This window comes from Schistocerca gregaria, chromosome X (genome assembly GCF_023897955.1).
Source record: "Schistocerca gregaria isolate iqSchGreg1 chromosome X, iqSchGreg1.2, whole genome shotgun sequence".
Taxonomy (NCBI): domain Eukaryota; kingdom Metazoa; phylum Arthropoda; class Insecta; order Orthoptera; family Acrididae; genus Schistocerca; species Schistocerca gregaria.
The window spans coordinates 619,221,117-619,241,835 of NC_064931.1; the positions used below are offsets into that span (position 1 = coordinate 619,221,117).

Sequence of the window (20,719 nt, forward strand, 5' to 3'; positions counted from 1 at the left end):
AAGGCAGCAGAGGATAAAGTAGGTACAAAGACGAGGGCTGCTAGAAATCCTTGGGTAACAGAAGAAATATTGAATTTAATTGATGAAAGGAGAAAATATAAAAATGCAGTAAATGAAGCAGGCAAGAAGGAATACAAACGTCTCAAAAATGAGATCGACAGGAAGTGCAAAATGGCTAAACAGGGATGGCTAGAGGACAAATGTAAGGATGTAGAAGCTTATCTCACTAGGGGTAAGATAGATACTGCCTACAGGAAAATTAAAGAGACCTTTGGAGAGAAGAGAACCAAGTGTATGAATATCAAGAGCTCAGATGGCAGCCCAGTTCTAAGCAAAGAAGGGAAGGCAGAAAGGTGGAAGGAGTATATAGAAGGTTTATACAAGGGCGATGTACTTGAGGACAATATTATGGAAATGGAAGAGGATGTAGATGAAGACGAAATGGGAGATACGATACTGCGTGAAGAGTTTGACAGAGCACTGAAAGACCTGAGTCGAAACAAGGCCCCCGGAGTAGACAACATTCCATTAGAACTACTGACGGCCTTGGGACAACCAGTCCTGAGAAAACTCTACCAGCTGGTGAGCAAGATGTATGAGACAGGCGAAATACCCTCAGACTTCAAGAAGAATATAATAATTCCAATCCCAAAGAAAGCAGGTGCTGACAGATGTGAAAATTACCGAACTATCAGTTTAATAAGCCACGGCTGCAAAATACTAACGCGAATTCTTTACAGACGAATGGAAAAACTGGTAGATGCAGACCTCGGGGAGGATCAGTTTGGATTCCGTCGAAATGTTGGAACACGTGAGGCAATACTGACCTTACGACTTATCTTAGAAGAAAGATTAAGAAAAGGCAAACCTACGTTTCTAGCATTTGTAGACTTAGAGAAAGCTTTTGACAATGTTGACTGGAATACTCTTTTTCAAATTCTAAAGGTGGCAGGGGTAAAATACAGGGAGCGAAAGGCTATTTATAATTTGTACAGAAACCAGATGGCAGTCATAAGAGTCGAGGGGCATGAAAGGGAAGCAGTGGTTGGGAAAGGAGTGAGACAGGGTTGTAGCCTCTCCCCGATGTTATTCAATCTGTATATTGAGCAAGCAGTAAAGGAAACAAAAGAAAAATTTGGAGTAGGTATTAAAATTCATGGAGAAGAAATAAAAACTTTGAGGTTCGCCGATGACATTGTAATTCTGTCAGAGACGGCAAAGGACTTGGAAGAGCAGTTGAACGGAATGGACAGTGTCTTGAAAGGAGGATATAAGATGAACATTAACAAAAGCAAAACGAGAATAATGGAATGTAGTCAAATTAAATCGGGTGATGCTGAGGGAATTAGATTAGGAAATGAGACACTTAAAGTAGTAAAGGAGTTTTGCTATTTAGGAAGTAAAATAACTGATGATGGTCGAAGTAGAGAGGATATAAAATGTAGACTGGCAATGGCAAGGAAAGCGTTTCTGAAGAAGAGAAATTTGTTAACATCGAATATAGATTTATGTATCAGGAAGTCGTTTTTGAAAGTATTTGTTTGGAGTGTAGCCATGTATGGAAGTGAAACATGGACGATAAGTAGTTTTGACAAAAAGAGAATAGAAGCTTTCGAAATGTAGTGCTACAGGAGAATGCTGAAGATAAGGTGGATAGATCACGTAACTAATGAGGAGGTATTGAATAGGATTGGGGAGAAGAGAAGTTTGTGGCACAACTTGACTAGAAGAAGGGATCGGTTGGTAGGACATGTTTTGAGGCATCAAGGGCTCACAAATTTAGCATTGGAGGGCAGCGTGGAGGGTAAAAACCGTAGAGGGAGACCGAGAGATGAGTACACTAAGCAGATTCAGAAGGATGTAGGTTGCAGTAGGTACTGGGAGATGAAGCAGCTTGCACAGGATAGAGTAGCATGGAGAGCTGCATCAAACCAGTCTCAGGACTGAAGACCACAACAACAACAACAATGGAAAATGTCTCAGTATTGCTAGGGTTAATACTGAATAATGAAAGCTATTATTTTGCGTCATTGGTCGCTGCGTGCGAAATTGGTAGCTGTAACTGTCACCTGCGTAGTCGTGGCCCGTTAATCCAGGCTGTAGCACTGATCGTAATTTTAGCCATCGCATAAGTTATCAGTAAACACAAAAATTTCTCCCTATCATTCACTGGAGTATTTGCATTGTATTTACGGAGGTAAATAACGATATTATTAGCACCTTTCTCTATGAAACGAACTGTGTGTGTGTAGTAAACGTGTTATTTTGTAAACAATTGAGACGTTTGACTGCTGATTCTGAAGTAACACTGCGTACCTTCAGTATCGTTTCGATATAGTGAATACATCCATCCGTTGAAAAGTCAGAGTTGCATGTGCAGAGAAAGAGAAGTTGTGTCTTACCTTATTAAACCCTCCGATTATGTCCAGGTTGTTAAGGGTTGCCGAGCTCTGTAGAAGCTAATTTAGTTTAAATTGCTTTAAAATTTACTGTTAATTTAGAAGAAAAGTAGTTAATTATAATTTGTACTAAAAATTCTAAGACGGCAGCAAGCCAAATAGAGCCTAATGCCATGTTCAGGCAGCCATCTAAGACAGTTTCACTTAATTATTTATTGAAATTTGCTAACTGGATTGTGAGCTTTTGGTTAGTTAATTTACTCCAGGAAATGGTAAAGCAGTCCATAGATACTTAAAATTTCTGTTTAAACAAAATACTTATTGACATTTTATTCTGAAATATTGTATTCTGGCATTTTATTACGATTCAAAAGATCGTAATTTTTATTCCGGGTATTATTTTAAATAATGTGACAAAAGCTTAAGCATAGTACAGAAATTGATTTATCAAATAAAAGTTTAATCACTGTTGCTACTAAATTATAATGATATAATTAATTATTGTTACACTTTGGCCTAACATGATTCCCTACATTACGCTACTGAACGAAATGAAAATCTCGACTTGTCGTCGTTTGCTTCGACGGAAGTATGATTGTGGTTGCCTCGTCGAAACGATGATCCGACACAGCTTCTTCACGTCCGTGGGAACTTACACGCCAAGCAGCATGACGCGCCTCACAGCCATTGTTCCAGCGGCAGCCGTGGCTCGGGAATTAAATTTAAATTTAAGTTCTTGGTGGTTGCAGATACGATTTAATAATGTGTAAGTGAAAAGCCACAGCACGTAAATGAAGATTAGGAGCAATTTTGGCACCGCAATAATTTTATATGCACAACCATCGACATGCGCCTTCACTGTACCAAGCTTCGCCACTGTCTCCTTCCGCTACGGTTGCGCACAGAACTACTGAGCGTGCCAAGCCAATTGTCCAATCCGATTGCTGAGTTTTGCGATAGTAATTTTTCTCTTAATTCAAGCCTCAATTACACCTCTGAAGCAGAGAAGCCATTACAATTTGATCAATTAAATATAATATTGGCCATTAAAATTGCTACACCAAGAAGAAATGCAGATGATATACGGGTATTCATTGGACAAATATATTATACTAGAACTGACATGTGATTACATTTTCACACAATTTGGGTGCATAGATCCTGAGAAATCAGTACCCACAACAACCACCTCTGGCCGTAATAACGGCCTTGATACGCCTGGGCATTGAGTCAAACAGAGCTTGGACGGCGTGTACAGGTACAGCTGCCCATGCAGCTTCAACACGATACCACAGTTCATCAAGAGTAGTGACCGGCGTATTGTGACCAGCCAGTTGCTCGTCCACCATTGACCAGACGTTTTCAATTGCTGAGAGATCTGGGGAATGTGCTGGCCAGGGTAGCAGTCGAACATTTTCTGTATCCATAAAGGCCCGTACAGGACCTGCAAATGCGGTCGTGCATTATCCTGCTGAAATGTAGGGTTTCGCAGGGATCGAATGAAGGGTAGAGTCACGAGTCGTAACACATCTGAAATGTCGATGCGAACAAGAGGTGACCGAGACGTGTAACCAATGGCACCCCATGCCATCACGCCTTGTGATACGGCAGTTCTTCTTTTGGTCATCAGTCTACTGACTGGTTTGATGCGGCCCGCCACGAATTCCTTTCCTGTGCTAACCTCTTCATCTCAGAGTAGCACTTGTAACCTACGTCCTCAATTATTTGCTTGACGTATTCCAATCTCTGTCTTCCTCTACAGTATTTGCCCTCTACAGCTCCTTGTAGTACCATGGAAGTCATTCCCTTATGTCTTAGCAGATGTCCTATCATCCTGTCCCTTCTCCTTATCAGTGTTTTCCACATATTCCTTTCCTCTCCGATTCTGCGTAGAACCTCCTCATTCCTTACCTTATCAGTCCACCTAATTTTCAACATTCGTCTATAGCACCACATCTCAATTGCTTCGATTCTCTTCTGTTCCGGTATTCCCACAGTCCATGTTTCACTACCATACAATGCTGTACTCTAGACGTACATCCTCAGAAATTTCTTCCTCAAATTAAGGCCGGTATTTGATATTAGCAGACTTCTCTTGGCCAGAAATGGCTTTTTTTGCCATAGCGAGTCTGCTTTTAATGTCCTCCTTGCTCCGTCCGTCATTGGTTATTTTACTTCCTAGGTATCGGAATTCCTTAACTTCATTGACTTCGTGACCAACAATCCTGATTTTAAGTTTCTCGCTGTTCTCATTTCTACTACTTCTCATTACCTTCGTCTTTCTCCGATTTACTCTCAAACCATACTGAGTACTCATTAGACTGTTCATTCCGTTCAGCAGATCATTTAATTCTTCTTCACTTTCACTCAGGATAGCAATGTCATCAGCGAATCGTATCATTGATATCCTTTCACCTTGTATTTTAATTCCACTCCTGAACCTTTCTTTTATTTTGATCATTGCTTCCTCGATGTACAGATTGAAGAGTAGGGGCGAAAGGCTACAGCCTTGTCTTACTCCCTTCTTAATACGAGCACTTCGTTCTTGATCGTCCACTCTTATTATTCACTCTTGTTGTTGTAAATATTGTATATGAGCCGTCTCTCCCTACAGCTTACCCCTACTTTCTTCAGAATCTTGGAGAGCTTGCACCATTTTATATTGTCGAACGCTTTTTCCAGGTCGACAAATCCTATGAACGTGTCTTGATGTTTCTTTAGCCTTGCTTCCATTATTAGCCGTAACGTCAGAATTGCCTCTCTCGTGCCTTTACTTTTCCTAAAGCCAAACTGATCGTCACCTAGCGCATTCTCAATTTCCATTTCCATTCTTCTGTATATTATTCTTGTTAGCAGCTTCGATGCATGAGCTGTTAAGCTGATTGTGCGATAATTCTCGCACTTGTCAGCTCTTGCCGTCTTCGGAATTGTGTAGATGATGCTTTTCCGAAAGTCAGATGGTATGTCGCCAGACTCATATATTCTACACACCAACGTGAATAGTCGTTTTGTTGCCACTTCTCCTAATGATTTTAGAAATTCTGATGGAATGTTATCTATTCCTTCTGCCTTATTTGACCGTAAGTCCTCCAAAGCTCTTTTAAATTCCTATTCTAATACTGGGTCCCCTATCTCTTCTAAATCGACTCCTCTTTCTTCTTCTATCACATTAGACAAATCTTCACCCTCATAGAGGCTTTCAATGTATTCTTTCCACCTATCTGCTCTCTCCTCTGCATTTAACAGTGGAATTCCCGTTGCACTCTTAATGTTACCACCGTTGCTTTTAATGTCACCAAAGGTTGTTTTGACTTTCCTGTATGCTGAGTCTGTCCTTCCGACAATCATATCTTTTTCTATGTATGGCGTCGTAAAAACTGTTCGTGCAGATGGTTGTTGTCTTGCAAACGTCCCCATCTGTTGACTCAGGGATAGAGGCGTGGCTGCACGATCCGTTACAGCCTTGCTGATAAGTTGCCTGTCATCTCGACTGCTAGTGATACGAGGCCGTTGGGATCTGGCACGGCGTTCCGTATTACCCTTCTGAACCCACCGATCCCATATTCTGCTATTAGTCATTGGATCTCGACCAACGCGAGCAGCAATGTCGCACTACGATAAACCGCAATCGCGATAGGCTACAATCCGACCTTTATCAAAGTCGGAAACGTGGTGGTACACATTTTTCCTCCTTACACGAGGCATTACAACAACGTTTCACCACGCAACGCCGGTCAACTGCTGTTTGTGTATGAGAAATCGGTTGGAAACTTTCTTCACGTCTGCACGTTTTAGGTGTCGCCACCTGCGCCAACCTTGTGTGAATGCTCTGGAAAGCTAATCATTTGCCACAGCATCTTCTTCCTGTCGGTTAAATTTCGCGTCTGTAGCACGTCATCTTCGTGGAGTAGCAATTTTAATGGCCAGTAGTGTATTACATCATTTCATCAATTTTAAATAATACAGATACAAAAAATGATGAATTTAAAAGTGTTCAAATATGTCTCTATTGTCAACCTCTATACTTTTTTTGAAGACTAATCGATCGATATTTGTATGGAAAGCGATTTAAGAAAGTTTATTGTTTAGGTGTATGGTTTCGTCGTCGCATTACATGTGTAGCAGTGTTGGTAGGAGTGTGAACGTGTGGTTGCAGGGTGCGGTGGACGCGGGCACGCAGACGTCGCCGACGCTGTCCCGCAGCTCGAGCCTGACGTCGGACTGGTCCTTGGCGCTGCCGTGCAGCCACTCCAGCGCCTCCAGTACCGCCTCCTGCTGCGAGTCCGGGCTGGGCACCGCCTCTCCGAGGCTCGCCGCCACCCGTCAGTACCTAAACTATTTGCTCCGCCCTACAAATTCACCAGCCACAAGAAACGTTTTCTACACACACGAAAGCATTAAAAATATGTTATCCGCGCAAGTTTGAGGTTAACCCCCCTAGTAACACTGGGGTCAATATGAACCCATGATCACAGTGGAAATGTATATATTTCCATCATTTAGAAATCTATTATTTTAAAATCATGACTTTCTTGCTTTGAGTCATTTGTATTCAGTTATGTTCTGTTCATTTTTATACTTGCAACAGTTTAAAATTTGAAACTTCCTGGCAGATTAACACTTTGTGCCGGACCGAGACTCGAACTCGGGACCTTTGCCTTTCACGGACAAGTGCTCTACCAACTGAGCTACCCTAGCACGACTCACGCCCCCTCCTGACAGCTTTACTTCTGCCAGCACCTCGTCTCCTACCTTCCAGACTTTGCACAAGCTCTCCTGCGAACCTTGCAGAACTAGTACTTCTGAAAGAAAGGATCTTGCGGAGACATGCCACAGCCTAGGGGATGTTTGCAGAATGAGATTTTCACTCTGCAGTGGATTGTGCGCTGATATGAAACTTCATGAGAGATTAAAACTGTGTGCCGGACCGAGACTCGAACTCGGTACCTTTGCCTTTAGCGGGCAAGTTCTCTACCAACTGAGCTAACCAAGCACACTCCGCTGCAGAGTGAAAATCTCATTCTGCAAACATCCCCTAGGCTGTGGCAAGGCCACGTCTCTGCTATATCCTTTCTTTCAGGAGTGCTAGTTCTGCAAGGTTCGCAGGAGAGCTTCTGCAAAGTTTGGAAGGTAGGAGACGAGGTACTGGCAGAAGTAAAGCTGTGAAGACGGGGCGTGAGTCGTACTTGGTTAGCTCAGTTGGTAGAGCACTTGCCCGCGAAAGGCAAAGGTCCCGATTTTGAGTCTCGGTCCGGCACACAGTTTTAATCTGCGAGGAAGTTTCATATCAGCGAACACTCCGCTGCAGACGGAAAATCTCATTCTAGTTTAAAATTTATTCGTAGATTTTGCACTGGCTAACACTGGGGTCAATATGATACCAATGTACTCTGATCAGCCAGAACATTATCACCGCTTATCTTGTAGCTGCTATGTCCACCGTCCACCCCTGCTACGGATAACACCGGCGACGCGTCGTGGCATGGGAATAATGAGGCCTTAGTAGGTCGCTGAAGGAAATTGGCACCACATCTGCGCACACATGTCACCTAATTCCCGTGAATTCCGCGGAGGGGACGCCATTGGGTCTAACGCCGTGTTCAGTCACATCCCATATGTTTTCGATCAGATCCAGATTTCACCAGCTGGGGGACCAGCACATCAACTGGAACTCTCCACTGTGTTCCTCGAATCACTTCATCACACTCCTGGCCTTGTGACAGGGCGCATTATCTTGCTGAAAAATGCCACTGCCATTGGAAAACATGATCGTCATGAAGGGATGTATGTGGTCTACGATATTCCTTAGCTGTCATAGTGCCTTGTACGAGCTCCAATCGATAAATGGATGCCCACGTGAATATTCCTCAGAGCATAATGGAGCCGCCGCCTGCTTGTCTCCGTCCCGCAGTACAGGTGTCTAGGAGCTGTTCCCCTGGAAGACGACGGAATCGCGCCCTCCTATCGGTATGATGAAGAAAGTATCAGGATTCATCATACCATGCAACGCTGTGCTACTGCTGCTAACGTCCAATGCCGATGGTCACGTGTTCATTTCAGTCGCAGTCGCCGATGTGGTGTTTACATTCGCAAATGATTGGGTCGTCGAATGCGCTAGGAGCTTTCGGTACTCGGTGTGTCGAGACACATTTGTAATCTGCCAGCATTGAAGTCTGATGTTAGTCCCGCCACAGTTCGACGCCTGTCCTGTTTTACTAGTCTGCCCAACCTACGACGTCCGATATCAGTAATGAAGGGTGGCAGCCCAACCCCACGACGTCTGTACATTGTTTCACCTTTTTTCGCCACGTGTTGAAGACACTTATCACAGCAGTTCTGGAACACCAGAAAAGTCGTGCAGTTTCCGAAATGCTCGTGCCGCGCTTCCTGGCCATCACAATCTGCCCTCAGTCAAACTCGGATAGGTCGCGCGCCTTCTCCATTCTACACACGGACAGCACTCGCACTGCTATTACATGGGCCGTGCGTGTGTCTGACTAGTAGTCACTCCTCGCCAGGTGGCTCTGCTGTTGCCTGGAAGAGTTCATATCGATTACAGTTCGGTGGTCATAATGTGCTGGCTGATCAGTGTAAATTGTTTTCTTTTTTTTTTTTCTTTGTAATTACTTGAATGGAACATGGTTAAAAATAGCATGATGACTGTTACATTGAACAGCTGCTATAAGAAACACCTGCAACGATGAGAATATCATTTCCCGCTTATTTTTGAACCCACTGTTAAAGTTTCTTCGATCAGCTGTTGCTGTAGCCTTTCTAGTACCACATGAGTCAATATGACCCCAATCTAAATTTCTTTGTTTCTTAAATGTAACATTTATGAAAATAGACTTATGACTGTTACGTTGAACAGCTGTAATGGATGTTTTTATGTTATTTCATTAAAGTATTGCCAATATATCCCGTGTAGATTACTTGGGGTCTTTATGGCGCCAGCGGCACTCAGTGAAAAATAAATCCCGGTTGTGAGAGCGTTAAGTCATTCCTTCATTTAAAAATAAATTAATTCCATTTTCCTAAAATAATATTGGCGTTGTGAATAAGTATATTCCCTGAATATAAGTGTATAGACGACGACTACACGCTGTAGACTTTGTGGCTGCCAGATACTGCAGTCCAACGAGACGCGTGTGTTCTCCTCCTGCAGCTCCTCAAAGACCCGGGCAGCAGTATAGACAACCGGCCACAAGATAGCTGCTGTGCTGCATCGACGTCTTGCTGCAACAAAGCGCTGCGTCTGGGTTCAAGCAGCCGATTCGCTGTTGCCTGCGAATCACCTGCTCGAATAGCACAGGCAGCCTTCGTACCGCCCCCCCCCCCCCCCCCCCCACGCATCTTGAAATTAAACTGTTCAGTTAAGCACATATGTACCAGAATACGACGTCGATTGTGACATGCCAATCAGAACAGGACATTATGTTGTAAAGACTGTCCATAGAAGTGTGCATTTTAGTTACCCTCAGCAGGAGTTTTTGTAGTTAGGTTTAGTGTCTTACAATGACGTGACTTAATACCCATAACAACTTTATTCATATATTTTCCATGAAATTTACGGAAACATGGTTCAATGCCAAACGGTTCACTGCAGAAACTGCATACATAGCCACTATTGTTCAACACAAATGACAACGTCAGTACATGTTATCCATTGTTTTGTCACGTCATGCGTTCTGTGCTACTACTTGATTTTTGCTCAGAAAACTTAACACCTCCTTTCCTGATTCGTAAATAAAAAGCTCGCAATCAGATGTCTCGCAAGGAACAGCTGAAAAGTTGGTTGATCTGGGTGAACCTTATGTTCTTTATTCAGATTTCAAAAAACTGCCAAGTCAGTGAGGAAGTAAAATGTCACACGACACTTTTTGTACTGACATCAACCGACTGCATAACGTTCTCGAAGTTTATCGAAATTAATGACGCTATCCGTCATATCATTCTAACCAGTAACACCAAGCGGAAGTTTCATAATAGTTTTAATTCCATCTTCACTTCCTTAGCTACTGAAAGGGTTGTCTATGCTATGAGAATGGTCACATGTTTGTTGTTCTTCCACAATTTGGCATGTATCCCATTTTTCCACTGAAATTAAAATTCATCCTCTGCAGTTTGCGTTTCTGTTTTATGATGGAAGGAAACTTCGTACGAATGCGTGTTCAGTGGAAACAAAGAAGTTTCCTTTTTCAGCAGCACTTTCATTAAATTTAATGTAGTGAACAAAAAATGAAATACTGCCCCACTGCCTGTGTGGTGCAGACAGTGAATAAGGCTGAGAACAACTCGTTCCCCTAGAGGTATTTTGCAAAATGAGGAGTGGAAAGTGAAATCAGTTGAGGTAAGAAGCTTTACCGTGAAGACAGTTAAATTACCAAGTAGTTGGGCATCATACTTCCCGTCGCGTTGGGAAAGGCTGAATCACTTCCGACAATCTCGTATACTGCCAGAGTGTTTTGAGAAACTTTGAATGAAATTATTCACGCTTGGCTAATGCAAATGAGATCTCGTTTCATGTACATATTAGGGTGAGCCACGTAAAACTTAATACCTCTTTTATATCCTGAACCTTTGCATTTGTCGATAACATGGTTTCCGGTAAGTGATACTACTTAGAGGAGCACGAAATGTTATTGCGCGGTTAGTGCTACTTTTTCCTGTATAAACCGAAATGTCGGAGCAAACACTTCAGTTATGGAACAGTATACTTAACTCTATAAATTGGCATTTGAAATCTCTCGAAAAGGTTGAGTACAGTGATATAACGCTCGTTGATGATGGCGGTGAAACTTTCTGCAAAAAAATCTGAGAAACTTAAAATTGAGAGACCAGCCGGGCGGTATCCGCTGCTGCAGTGTAAACACAGCCTAGTGAAGCTGTGCGTCTCATATAAATAAACAAGATGCAATAGGTTTCGTCGTAGTAGTCTCAGCCTACCGTCGTGAAGAATGTAACATAGCCTAGCATGTGAGCCTCGCTTGTCAGCGCAATGGCGGACTCTGCCCGCCTTACCATCCAGGTTTAGAACATTTATCACATACTTTTGTGAAAAGTTTCAACGTCAACATTATCAATCGTTATGTATTTCCACTCGTCTTTTCAACAACTTTCGAATGCCGTTTGCAGAAGTATACAGTTCCACTTAAAGAGTATTATTGTTTTAATATCTCCGTTGACACAACAGTTAACAGTGTTGACTGTATAAAAAAAACTACATGCCCCTCTGAGCACTATCATTTATTGGCTATTATTTATATCCCCCATGAATTTAAATACGTGGAACAACGAAGTCACAACTTCCTTAGATGTATTTATATTTAACATCTTTCAGATCGTTGTCTCTTGTAGAGGTGCAGGTACACAGATTTTCTTCAGATTTTAAAGTTGTTTCTATGGCCTGTGACCAATGAATAAATTAAAGATATACTTTGCGTAATATATTTGCTCATTTCTCAATTCCAATATTCAGCACGAGTTGACACATAAAACGCGACATTTCATATAGTACACAAACACACAGATTGCTACGCACGTATCACACATCGTGTCCCTTTCCACGCCTTACATACACTGCCCAACTTCTGGCAGACAACTTCTTTTTAACCATTGATTTGTGACGTTATTTATAGGGCATGAAGCGTGTCTCTAATAGTGATAATATGACTATTAAGCTGGGTAACGTGTCTTATATCGTTTACTTAGGCTGAAATCCAGTGTACTCTGTGTTTTAGTTATCTATAAGATAAAAGAGAGTTCCTCACAGAGTGTTTGTTCTGTACGCAAACAAATCATGTTTATTAGACAGTGATTCGACTGGACTGACGTGAGTGAAGAAATGCTAGAAATATATGAAGGAAACAGTTCTAATGTGGCAACACAGAGAACGCACTCGACAAACGAATGAACGCGCAATAATACAGCAGTGAGTGCAAAAAATTATAGGTACACTAAAATCTGTGCGAAGTCATATATAACGTAAAGTTTTAGGAAATTAAGTTTATGCTGATATGAAACCAAAATAAGGTAAAAGAAAGATGAGCTTCTGAAAGATAGGCAATATGCGTTCTGAAAGTGAATCACAGTTTTTACCGATTGCAGCCATTGTTAGTAAAAATAGGAAAAACCAGTTGTCTGCAGACATGGAAACCGTGTCAATAAAAGTTACGTGTAAAGATAATCACATTCTTTTTAACTCTATAGCAAACACATGTATTCTATATGCAAAATGTTTACAAAGTCAACACTGGCTATGCTTCGCCAATAAAGCGAAAGGTGTTTGGTGAAAAACTCAGTTAATGTGGGAAATCAGATAACAGTTGCTATATGAGGATACTATGGTCAGTCACGGGTGCCACAAAGTGACGTTCTGTTTCAGAACTGTGGTCGGAGCATGAAGGCGCACAGTGCAGGAGCGCCGATGACCTTCTGCTCTCCAAGGTCCAGGTCAGTACCGACACTCACATTATGCATGCCTGTGTTCAGTCTCCGTATTTCTGTTTTTTCGTATTCGTTGTTTACCACTAACAAAGAATGGATGTCCTAAACTATTGTGTCAAGTGACTTTCCCAATTCTCGCTGTCTCACTGAGATGCAATTTAAATTTAAGTCATTTTATAACAAACACAGAATAGCCAAAATATCTGATAATAAAGAAATCAATTTCCCCGTGAATTTACTCGCACGAGTGTAACCGACGTTCATACTAAGCAATAAAATGATTTCCTGCTTTCATTGCTACCTCTAGACCATATATCATAATGACGTACACAACTGTAAGTTTTGTACTATTATTTAAGATAGTCGCTCTTTAGGATCAGGAAGGGATTTTCATTCGGATGAATCACGGTAAAATACTACATCCTGCTCGTTTCAGCCTTGTAATCGAACTGTTCAGAAGATTCGAAACAAACAATATTTATACAAGTAAAAAAATTCAATTTTCTGCCATGTTAACATGTAAACTATCGGTTTTGCATCCCCTCGTCAACATTGAGATACAAGGTCGATGACGACCTGTTCTTAAGAGCGCACATTACGTCGGTGAGTACTGCCCTAACTTCAGAATATAAAATGAGTGTCACTAAAAATTCCTCTAGGATGATATCTGCGACAAGTTTTTAAAGTTGCTTAGTAATGCATATGACTATTTTCACAGCAACATATAAAGTAAATGTACATAATATTTCGTAAATTTTAGACCGAGATGTCGCAGTTCAAATCCCCGTTCTACCATCCAGATTTAGGTTTTCAGTGATTTCCCTAAACCGTTCAATGCAAATGCCGGAGTGATTCATTTGGAAAGCGCACATCTGCTTGCATTCCCCATACTTTCTTACCCCGAGCTCGTGCTCCGTCTCTTATGACGTAGTTGTCGACAGTACTTTAAGTTCTAATCTTCCTTTATCCCTAAATTCAGCCAGGAAGTAAAAGAAAGCCTACATAGCACCTGATATTATGAGACTGTGTCCTCCTTCACTACGTTGGATGTACCAGGCATCGAAGCACATTAAGATCGCATCCAGAAAATGTAGAGGAGGCATCACAACTTATGAAGCATCACAAAATTGTGGATCATTGCACCAGAAGTGGTAAGGGGTTGTCGTAGTACAGTGACTATAAGTGAAGTCCAGACCACCACTTTCCAGATAAGCTATTACAAAGATATTATGCAACATCGCGCTACTTCTTTTATAGTCTTAGCGTATTATTCTTTAACTAATGACACTCGTTTTCTTACTGCTGTGTTACAGACTTTCTCCTCGATAGCGAGGATTTAAGGGTATACTGTTTACCTTCATAATACAGAGGAATCCAAAAAAAAATGTATCCACTGTTTAAAAGCCCATAACTTGCAAACTAATTGATAGAGTTGTCTCAATTTTGGTGAAAGTGTAGCTTAAAGTCCAACTTAGAGATATCACTGTAGGCGTTCGAAATGGTCGCTATTAACATCCACACACAAACGATGCCGCCGAACTGCAGCACGAACTACTGACTGCAACGTGTTCAGTTGGAAATTTACACATAAATGTACGATGGATTCTCGAAGTACCTAGTAGTGGCTGTCTAAAGCTTCTGAAGGTACACCTCACCGGTAACTGTGCCGTCAAAGAAGAATGGCCCAATTAAGCCCCGGTAAGACAACCCACACCACACATTTACTCCTGGGAAATTCACTATTTTGTCTACATGGACGTTCGGATTTTCGGCGGCCCAGTAGATGCAATTGTGGTGATTTACTGTACTGTTGAGTCTGAGCTGTGCCTCATCAGACCACACAATCATCTCTGCAAACTCTTCATCGTTGCGCACCATGTTAGTAAACCACTATCAGTACTCCATTCTGTGATCTGGGTCGTCCTCGTTCATTGCGTGTAGCAATCCTGGGATGTAGCACTTCCACTTAGCTGTCTTTAAAATTCGCCGAACACTTGAGCGACTCACTCCAGCTTCGCGGGCACACTGCCTCACAGACTTCTGTGGTGAGCGAGTGACTTGTTGTAACACACGACGGGAGTTAGCTGAACTTCTTACTGTTACACGTCGTCCAGATCGTTGTTTGCGTACATCTTTAACACAGCCTTCGGCTTCAAATTTGTCTCGAGTGCGACGAATCGTTAAACGTGTCGGTGGTCCTGTTTGATACTCATTTTGCCATTGTCGTTGAACCTGATTAATGTTTCCCTACTTAAAATACCACTTCGAAACTGACTTCCTTTCATAGAATGTAAGCCTTGCGCCAGCCATGTTTACTCGAGTAAGTAGGTGCAACTAAGAACAAAACACTGACTATCTGGCGACTGTCATCTGACAAAACAAAGCAACGGAATACAAAGCATGTGTGGCGAATGCCGGAACCACAAATTATTACACTACCAAAGATGAGATAACTCCTTCCACTAGTTTGTCAATTATGGACTTTTAAACAGTGGATACATTTTTTTGGACCCCTCTGTATATCATTTATAAGCTCTCTTATCTGTAGAGAGTTTGCTATACAGGTCTTTACACAATTGCTACTACAGGCTTGTTGGGATGGTGGGGTCGTGGGGGGGGGGGGGGGGGGGAATTAGTAAATAGAGTTTTGATAAGGGACTCGTGTTCGGAAATGTACCATGTGCATGTAAAATAAGTTTGAACGTCGAAACACTTTCAAATCTACCGCTTGGCAGTACCCACACAGCGGAGACAATGAGTTCTGACCTTTGTGTTCCACAGGAACCCATGGCATGAGCAATGTTTCGAGTACTCGTAGTCGGGTTCTCTTCTACATTACGAAGGATGTCGTCTTCAAAGCCGGAAGTGTAACGCGTCCGTGGAGCATCACAGTCAATTGTCCTAGCTGCGAACGTAAAAATTTTTCGCAGCCGTTGTTGCAGTCGAACGACAATTATATGTGATTACGTGATGTAATAATTACCGCAGGGACTCATGACGGCAACCTAGACTCAGTTTTTGAGTGCACCGTGAAGCGGGAGATTTGAAAGTGATCCGATTTCAAACTTATTTTATATCCAACGGTACGTTTTCAGTCATGGGATCCTATCAAAACTTTATCTGCTACGTACCCCGTACAACACCTAGAATACTTTAGTAGGACCTGTGAAATATTCTGCATTACTTATTTCTTTTAATATTACATGTACACTTTGTCTTTGCCTTTCATTTCGCTAATCCTGATTTGCCAGGAATCATACGGCTTCTGCAAAATCGTATATTTCATAACGTGTGCCAACAAACAGCTACACCACCATTATTGAACATTATACGTTGAGTACTCGATGAGAAAACACATTGCAGGTGCAGCCCACGAATTTACTAGAAGAAGCAGCTTCAGCTTCGATTATATATAGCATTTAAATAATAACATTGCACTTGGTTGTTTCGAAGACCAACAGCTGGGTCCAATTTATACTGTTAAGAACAGTGTAGAAAGGAAGAGCAGCTTACTACTACCTCTTTCCGTCTGCTGCCTCTGCTGCCTCCTTCAAGGCTCTGAAAACGTCAGCCATCCCTCATAGTATCTTACGATACTTACTCAGCCTAGATTTTAAGAGGTTTGAGTGTATTCTGAATAAATTGACCATTCGATGCCTGGATATATGTCCCGTAGTGTGTGACGTTTCGAAATACACTACCTGACAAAAAAGTGAAGCACCCCTTAAGAGGAAACGAAACTTCGCCAGTTGAGTGGGTATGTGATATTATTTCGGTGATTACAATAACGAGTCAAATTTACAAAGCACTTGGCAATATGAGTCCACTTATCATCATGATGTTGCACCCCTCGCGCTTCTTCGGCTGGGAAAGGTGCCACAAAACCGTTGAATCCCCTCCTGAGGCAAGATGGCTTACAACTGTTGTAAATGGTCGTTAATGTCCTGGATGCTGGAACTGGGAGGGAATTGACGGCTGAACTGCTACTACACATGTTCTATCGGGAACAGATGTGGAGGTCTTGCTGGCCACAGGAGTACCTCGATATCATACAGACTGCTCATACAGACCGTGTCATGTGTGCAAGGGCATTGTCCTGTTGAAAAATGGCACCAGGATACTTTTGCATGGAGACAAAGCACGAGGACGCATGATGTCCGTGACATGAAGTCATACTGGATGGCCCCTTCTACAGGATGCCGGGAGTAACACTACTGTGTCTTTCTGAACCAGTGGTAGACTGTGACATCTCCCCACGCCAGCTCCATCCTCGCCGACAGTGTAAATGCATAAACAGCGATTCTTGATGAACACAATGGACGCAATTCATCAGCAGCCTATGGTTCCCGGTCACGGCACCACTCTAAACCTAATAGTTCGTGTTGTGGTGTTTTCCCTAGTCTAGCTGCTGCTAATCTCCAACCAATGGTGCAAGAAGGCACAGAAATTGTAGGGAATCCATTACTTGTTCTCGGATGGCAGGCGGAGATGTGAAACGGCTAAGATGTACTTGGTGCAGCCCATGGTTCCCGGTCACGGCACCACTCCAACCCTAGCCGTTCGTGTTGTGGTGTTTTCCCTAGTCTAGCTGCTGCTAATCTCCAACCAATGCTGCAAGAAGGCATAGAAATTGTAGGGAGCCCATTACTTGTTCTCGGATGGCAGGCGGAGGTGTGAAACGGCTAAGATGTACTTGGTACACAATACGGTGATATGTGGTAGCCACACGTGGTCGAACCTAACCTTGATGGCAAGTGTTCCTGCCCTCACGTTTCCATGCATCCCAAGATCTGGTTACTGTTACATCCGAATGCCTCACAAATGTGGATACTACACGATTCGTACAGCCGGCCAAATCGAGAACCACAATGAGGCCTCTTCGAAAAATCTCTCAGGTGTTAATAACGCTGTCTCACACGAGTAAACAGAATCCCCGTGTCCTTAACAGTGATTACTCAACATCTGACGCTGTTCGCGCTGCTTATATACTCTACCACACCTGGTAACAACACCAAACACGATCAACGGTAATGCACTCTGGTGGTCGTTGTTTATAACAGTTGTACAGCACATGCTGGATACTGGCAAAGTTTCGCTGTCACAGTATAAATTGACATACATTTTGTAAATGGGTGTGAAGTGATATACCAACTGGCCATCAAAATGGAAGCAGACAGACGCACACTAACGGTAAAAAGCCGCCCATACCGTCGCAACACAGCACCTGGCATTATGCTAGAAAGAATGATGTAACTTCCGGAAACCATCTGAAGATCAACCTGAAAAGGCTCGAAAACCGGTTCAGGGAATAAAAAATAATTATTCAAAAAAGTGACTGGTTGCAGTTTTATGTATTAACATTCTTATTTCTTGCTTGAAAGTGGAGCCTGGGACTGAATATCTATTGTCTGCAGCGAGATACTTTGACACTCTGCGTCGTCTATACTAGATCAATCGGGCTGCTGTGTTACGTAATCAGAATGGCGCAATACGGCCTATTCCAAGCACCACATGACACGTGTGAGGGATCAAAGAAACGAAACAGCCCCATCCAATCCTATTATGTCAGTGTGAACTGTTTGTTCTGTCTTCCAATAAATTTTTGAATTATTTGCTTTGTACTACGGTAAACATAGAACTGGACGCATATATTGGATATTAATTATCAGTTGTTTACGAGTAAATGTAATTAGTGTGTCTGGTTTCAAATAAAAAATCAGAAATTTAGGAGCTGAAGCTATTGCGTTGTCAGAACTACGTTTTGTGCTATCGAAATGTAACTGAATATTACGTTAATTTAGTTTATGAGCAAATTACATTCCAGTCTGCTGGAGTCAATCACTCATTGAGTTTGTACGTGCAGTCGATCTATTAAATACGAAAGACAGCAAATAAATGTCATTATATCCCAAGTGGTTACACATACCGGCGCAGACGAAGAAGTATTCCCCTAGATTCATTGCTCAGTATGGGTTGTAAAAGAAAATCAAACCTGAATCGCATAATATGTAAAGGAGGGCTTTCCAGGAAGACATAAATGTAGAACTTGTAAAGAAGTCAACGCTACCATCTGACGATGGGTTCAGGCACGAAATTAGTAATGGTATAATAAAATCATTTCAAGAAAACTTGTAGCTGATTCTTGTGTTTCCTACAGTGGAATGTATGAATACGGCTGCAAAGTTCTCTAACAAAAACGCATAAAATAGTGTCGTTTTTACCCCAACCATCGCGCAGTCCGGAACCGTGCGACTGCTACGGTCGCAGGTTCGAATCCTGCCTTGGGCATGGATGTGTGTGATCTCCTTAGGTTAGTTAGGTTTAAGTAGTTCTAAGTTCTAGGGGACTGATGACCACAGCAGTTGAGTCCCATAGTGCTCACAGCCCTTTGAACCCCAACCATGTAAAGAGAACTGTGCAAGCTGCAGATAATGAAAATAATACTTGCTATAGCATTTAACATAAAGTGTCTCGCTGAAAAAGTGCTTTCAAAGTATATTAAGGTGAACATCAAGAACAACAGTAGAAGTGCACAACTAGCAAAGATAAAGTGTGAACAGTATTGGTTCCGTAATGAAATAAGAGCTCAGTGCAAGCAGAAAGAGTTTCTGAACAGACAAATAAATGTGCTTCATTTGGACTTAAGTAACCCGCTGTTTTCTGTGCATTTCATATGTATTGTTGACGAAATAAGTGTTTACAATGGGACAGAATATCACATCATATCACAAAGGCATAAGGCATCTTGTGTTTAGATCATTTCATTGATCAGTATGGATTGTAAAAAAAAAAGACCTATGTCCTACAATATGTGAAGCAGTGCTTTTCAGAAAAACATATGTGTGAAACCTGCAAAGAAGTCAACGCTACCATCTGACGATGGGCTCAGGCCCGAAACTAATAATGGTCTAATAAAAACATTTCAAGAAAACTGGTGCTGGGTGCAGAATTTCTTACAGTGTATTAAACACTCTTGTTTGATACAGTGGACGTAAGCATCAAATTTCGGTAAACTAGTTTGGGAGCCACCCTTGTGAAAGGGTGTAGTTCACTAGACGGACGAGCTCCTAACGTACATCACAAAAATAAAATGTGTGTAAAACAATTTATTTCTCAGATTCATTAGAAGAACTGTTTCCAGATAAAATACATTACACATTACTGAGACATATAAATAGGGTCCTCAGGATTCCATTTCCTTAGTCACTCAGAGCAGGAAAACGTTTCTAAAAACACAGTTCTTGTAAGTTATTAATTTATTTTTTTACCTGTATTAAGTTCACAGATATGTGAATTCTCCAACAATTCCAGAAGTAGTGGATAAATTCTTAATATTGTGGGTATATGTTGCTAAAATCCGATATCTTCGTTACAGATGGTAGATAGTATGTAGTTTCAACTAATGCACTTACGTTTTCTGTATACTATGTACACTACTGGCCATTAAAATTGCAACGCCAAGAAGAAATGCAGATGATAAACGGGTATTCATTGGACAAATATATTATACGAGAACTGACATGTGATTACATTTTCATGCAATTTGGCTGCATTGATCCTGAGAAATCAGTACCCAGAACAACCAACTCTGGCCACAATAACGGCCTTGATACGCCTGGGAATTGAGTCAAACAGTGCTTGGATGGCGTGTACAGGTACAGCTGCCCATGCAGCTTCAACACGATACCACAGTTCATCATGAGTAGTGACTGGCGTATTGTGATGAGCCAGTTGCTCGGCCACCATTGACCAGACGTTTTCAGTTGGTAAGAGATCTGGAGAATGTGCTGGCCAGGGCAGCAGTCGAACATTTTCTGTGTCCAGAAATGCCTGTACAGGACCTGCAACATGCGGTCGTGCATTATCCTGCTGAA

The 20,719-nt window shown here is 42.0% G+C and overlaps 1 protein-coding gene across 2 annotated transcripts in view; it reads left to right on the forward strand.

Moving 5' to 3' along the window:
* Nucleotides 1-20,719, forward strand: part of LOC126299075 (rho GTPase-activating protein 7) — a 1,286,633-nt gene that overhangs the window by 714,691 nt on the left and 551,223 nt on the right. For both annotated transcript variants that reach the window (XM_049990744.1, XM_049990745.1), the window contains exons 5-6: nucleotides 6,556-6,721; nucleotides 12,784-12,851. In XM_049990744.1, the coding sequence (XP_049846701.1) occupies nucleotides 6,556-6,721; nucleotides 12,784-12,851 (234 nt within the window). The remainder of the gene's footprint in view (nucleotides 1-6,555; nucleotides 6,722-12,783; nucleotides 12,852-20,719) is intronic.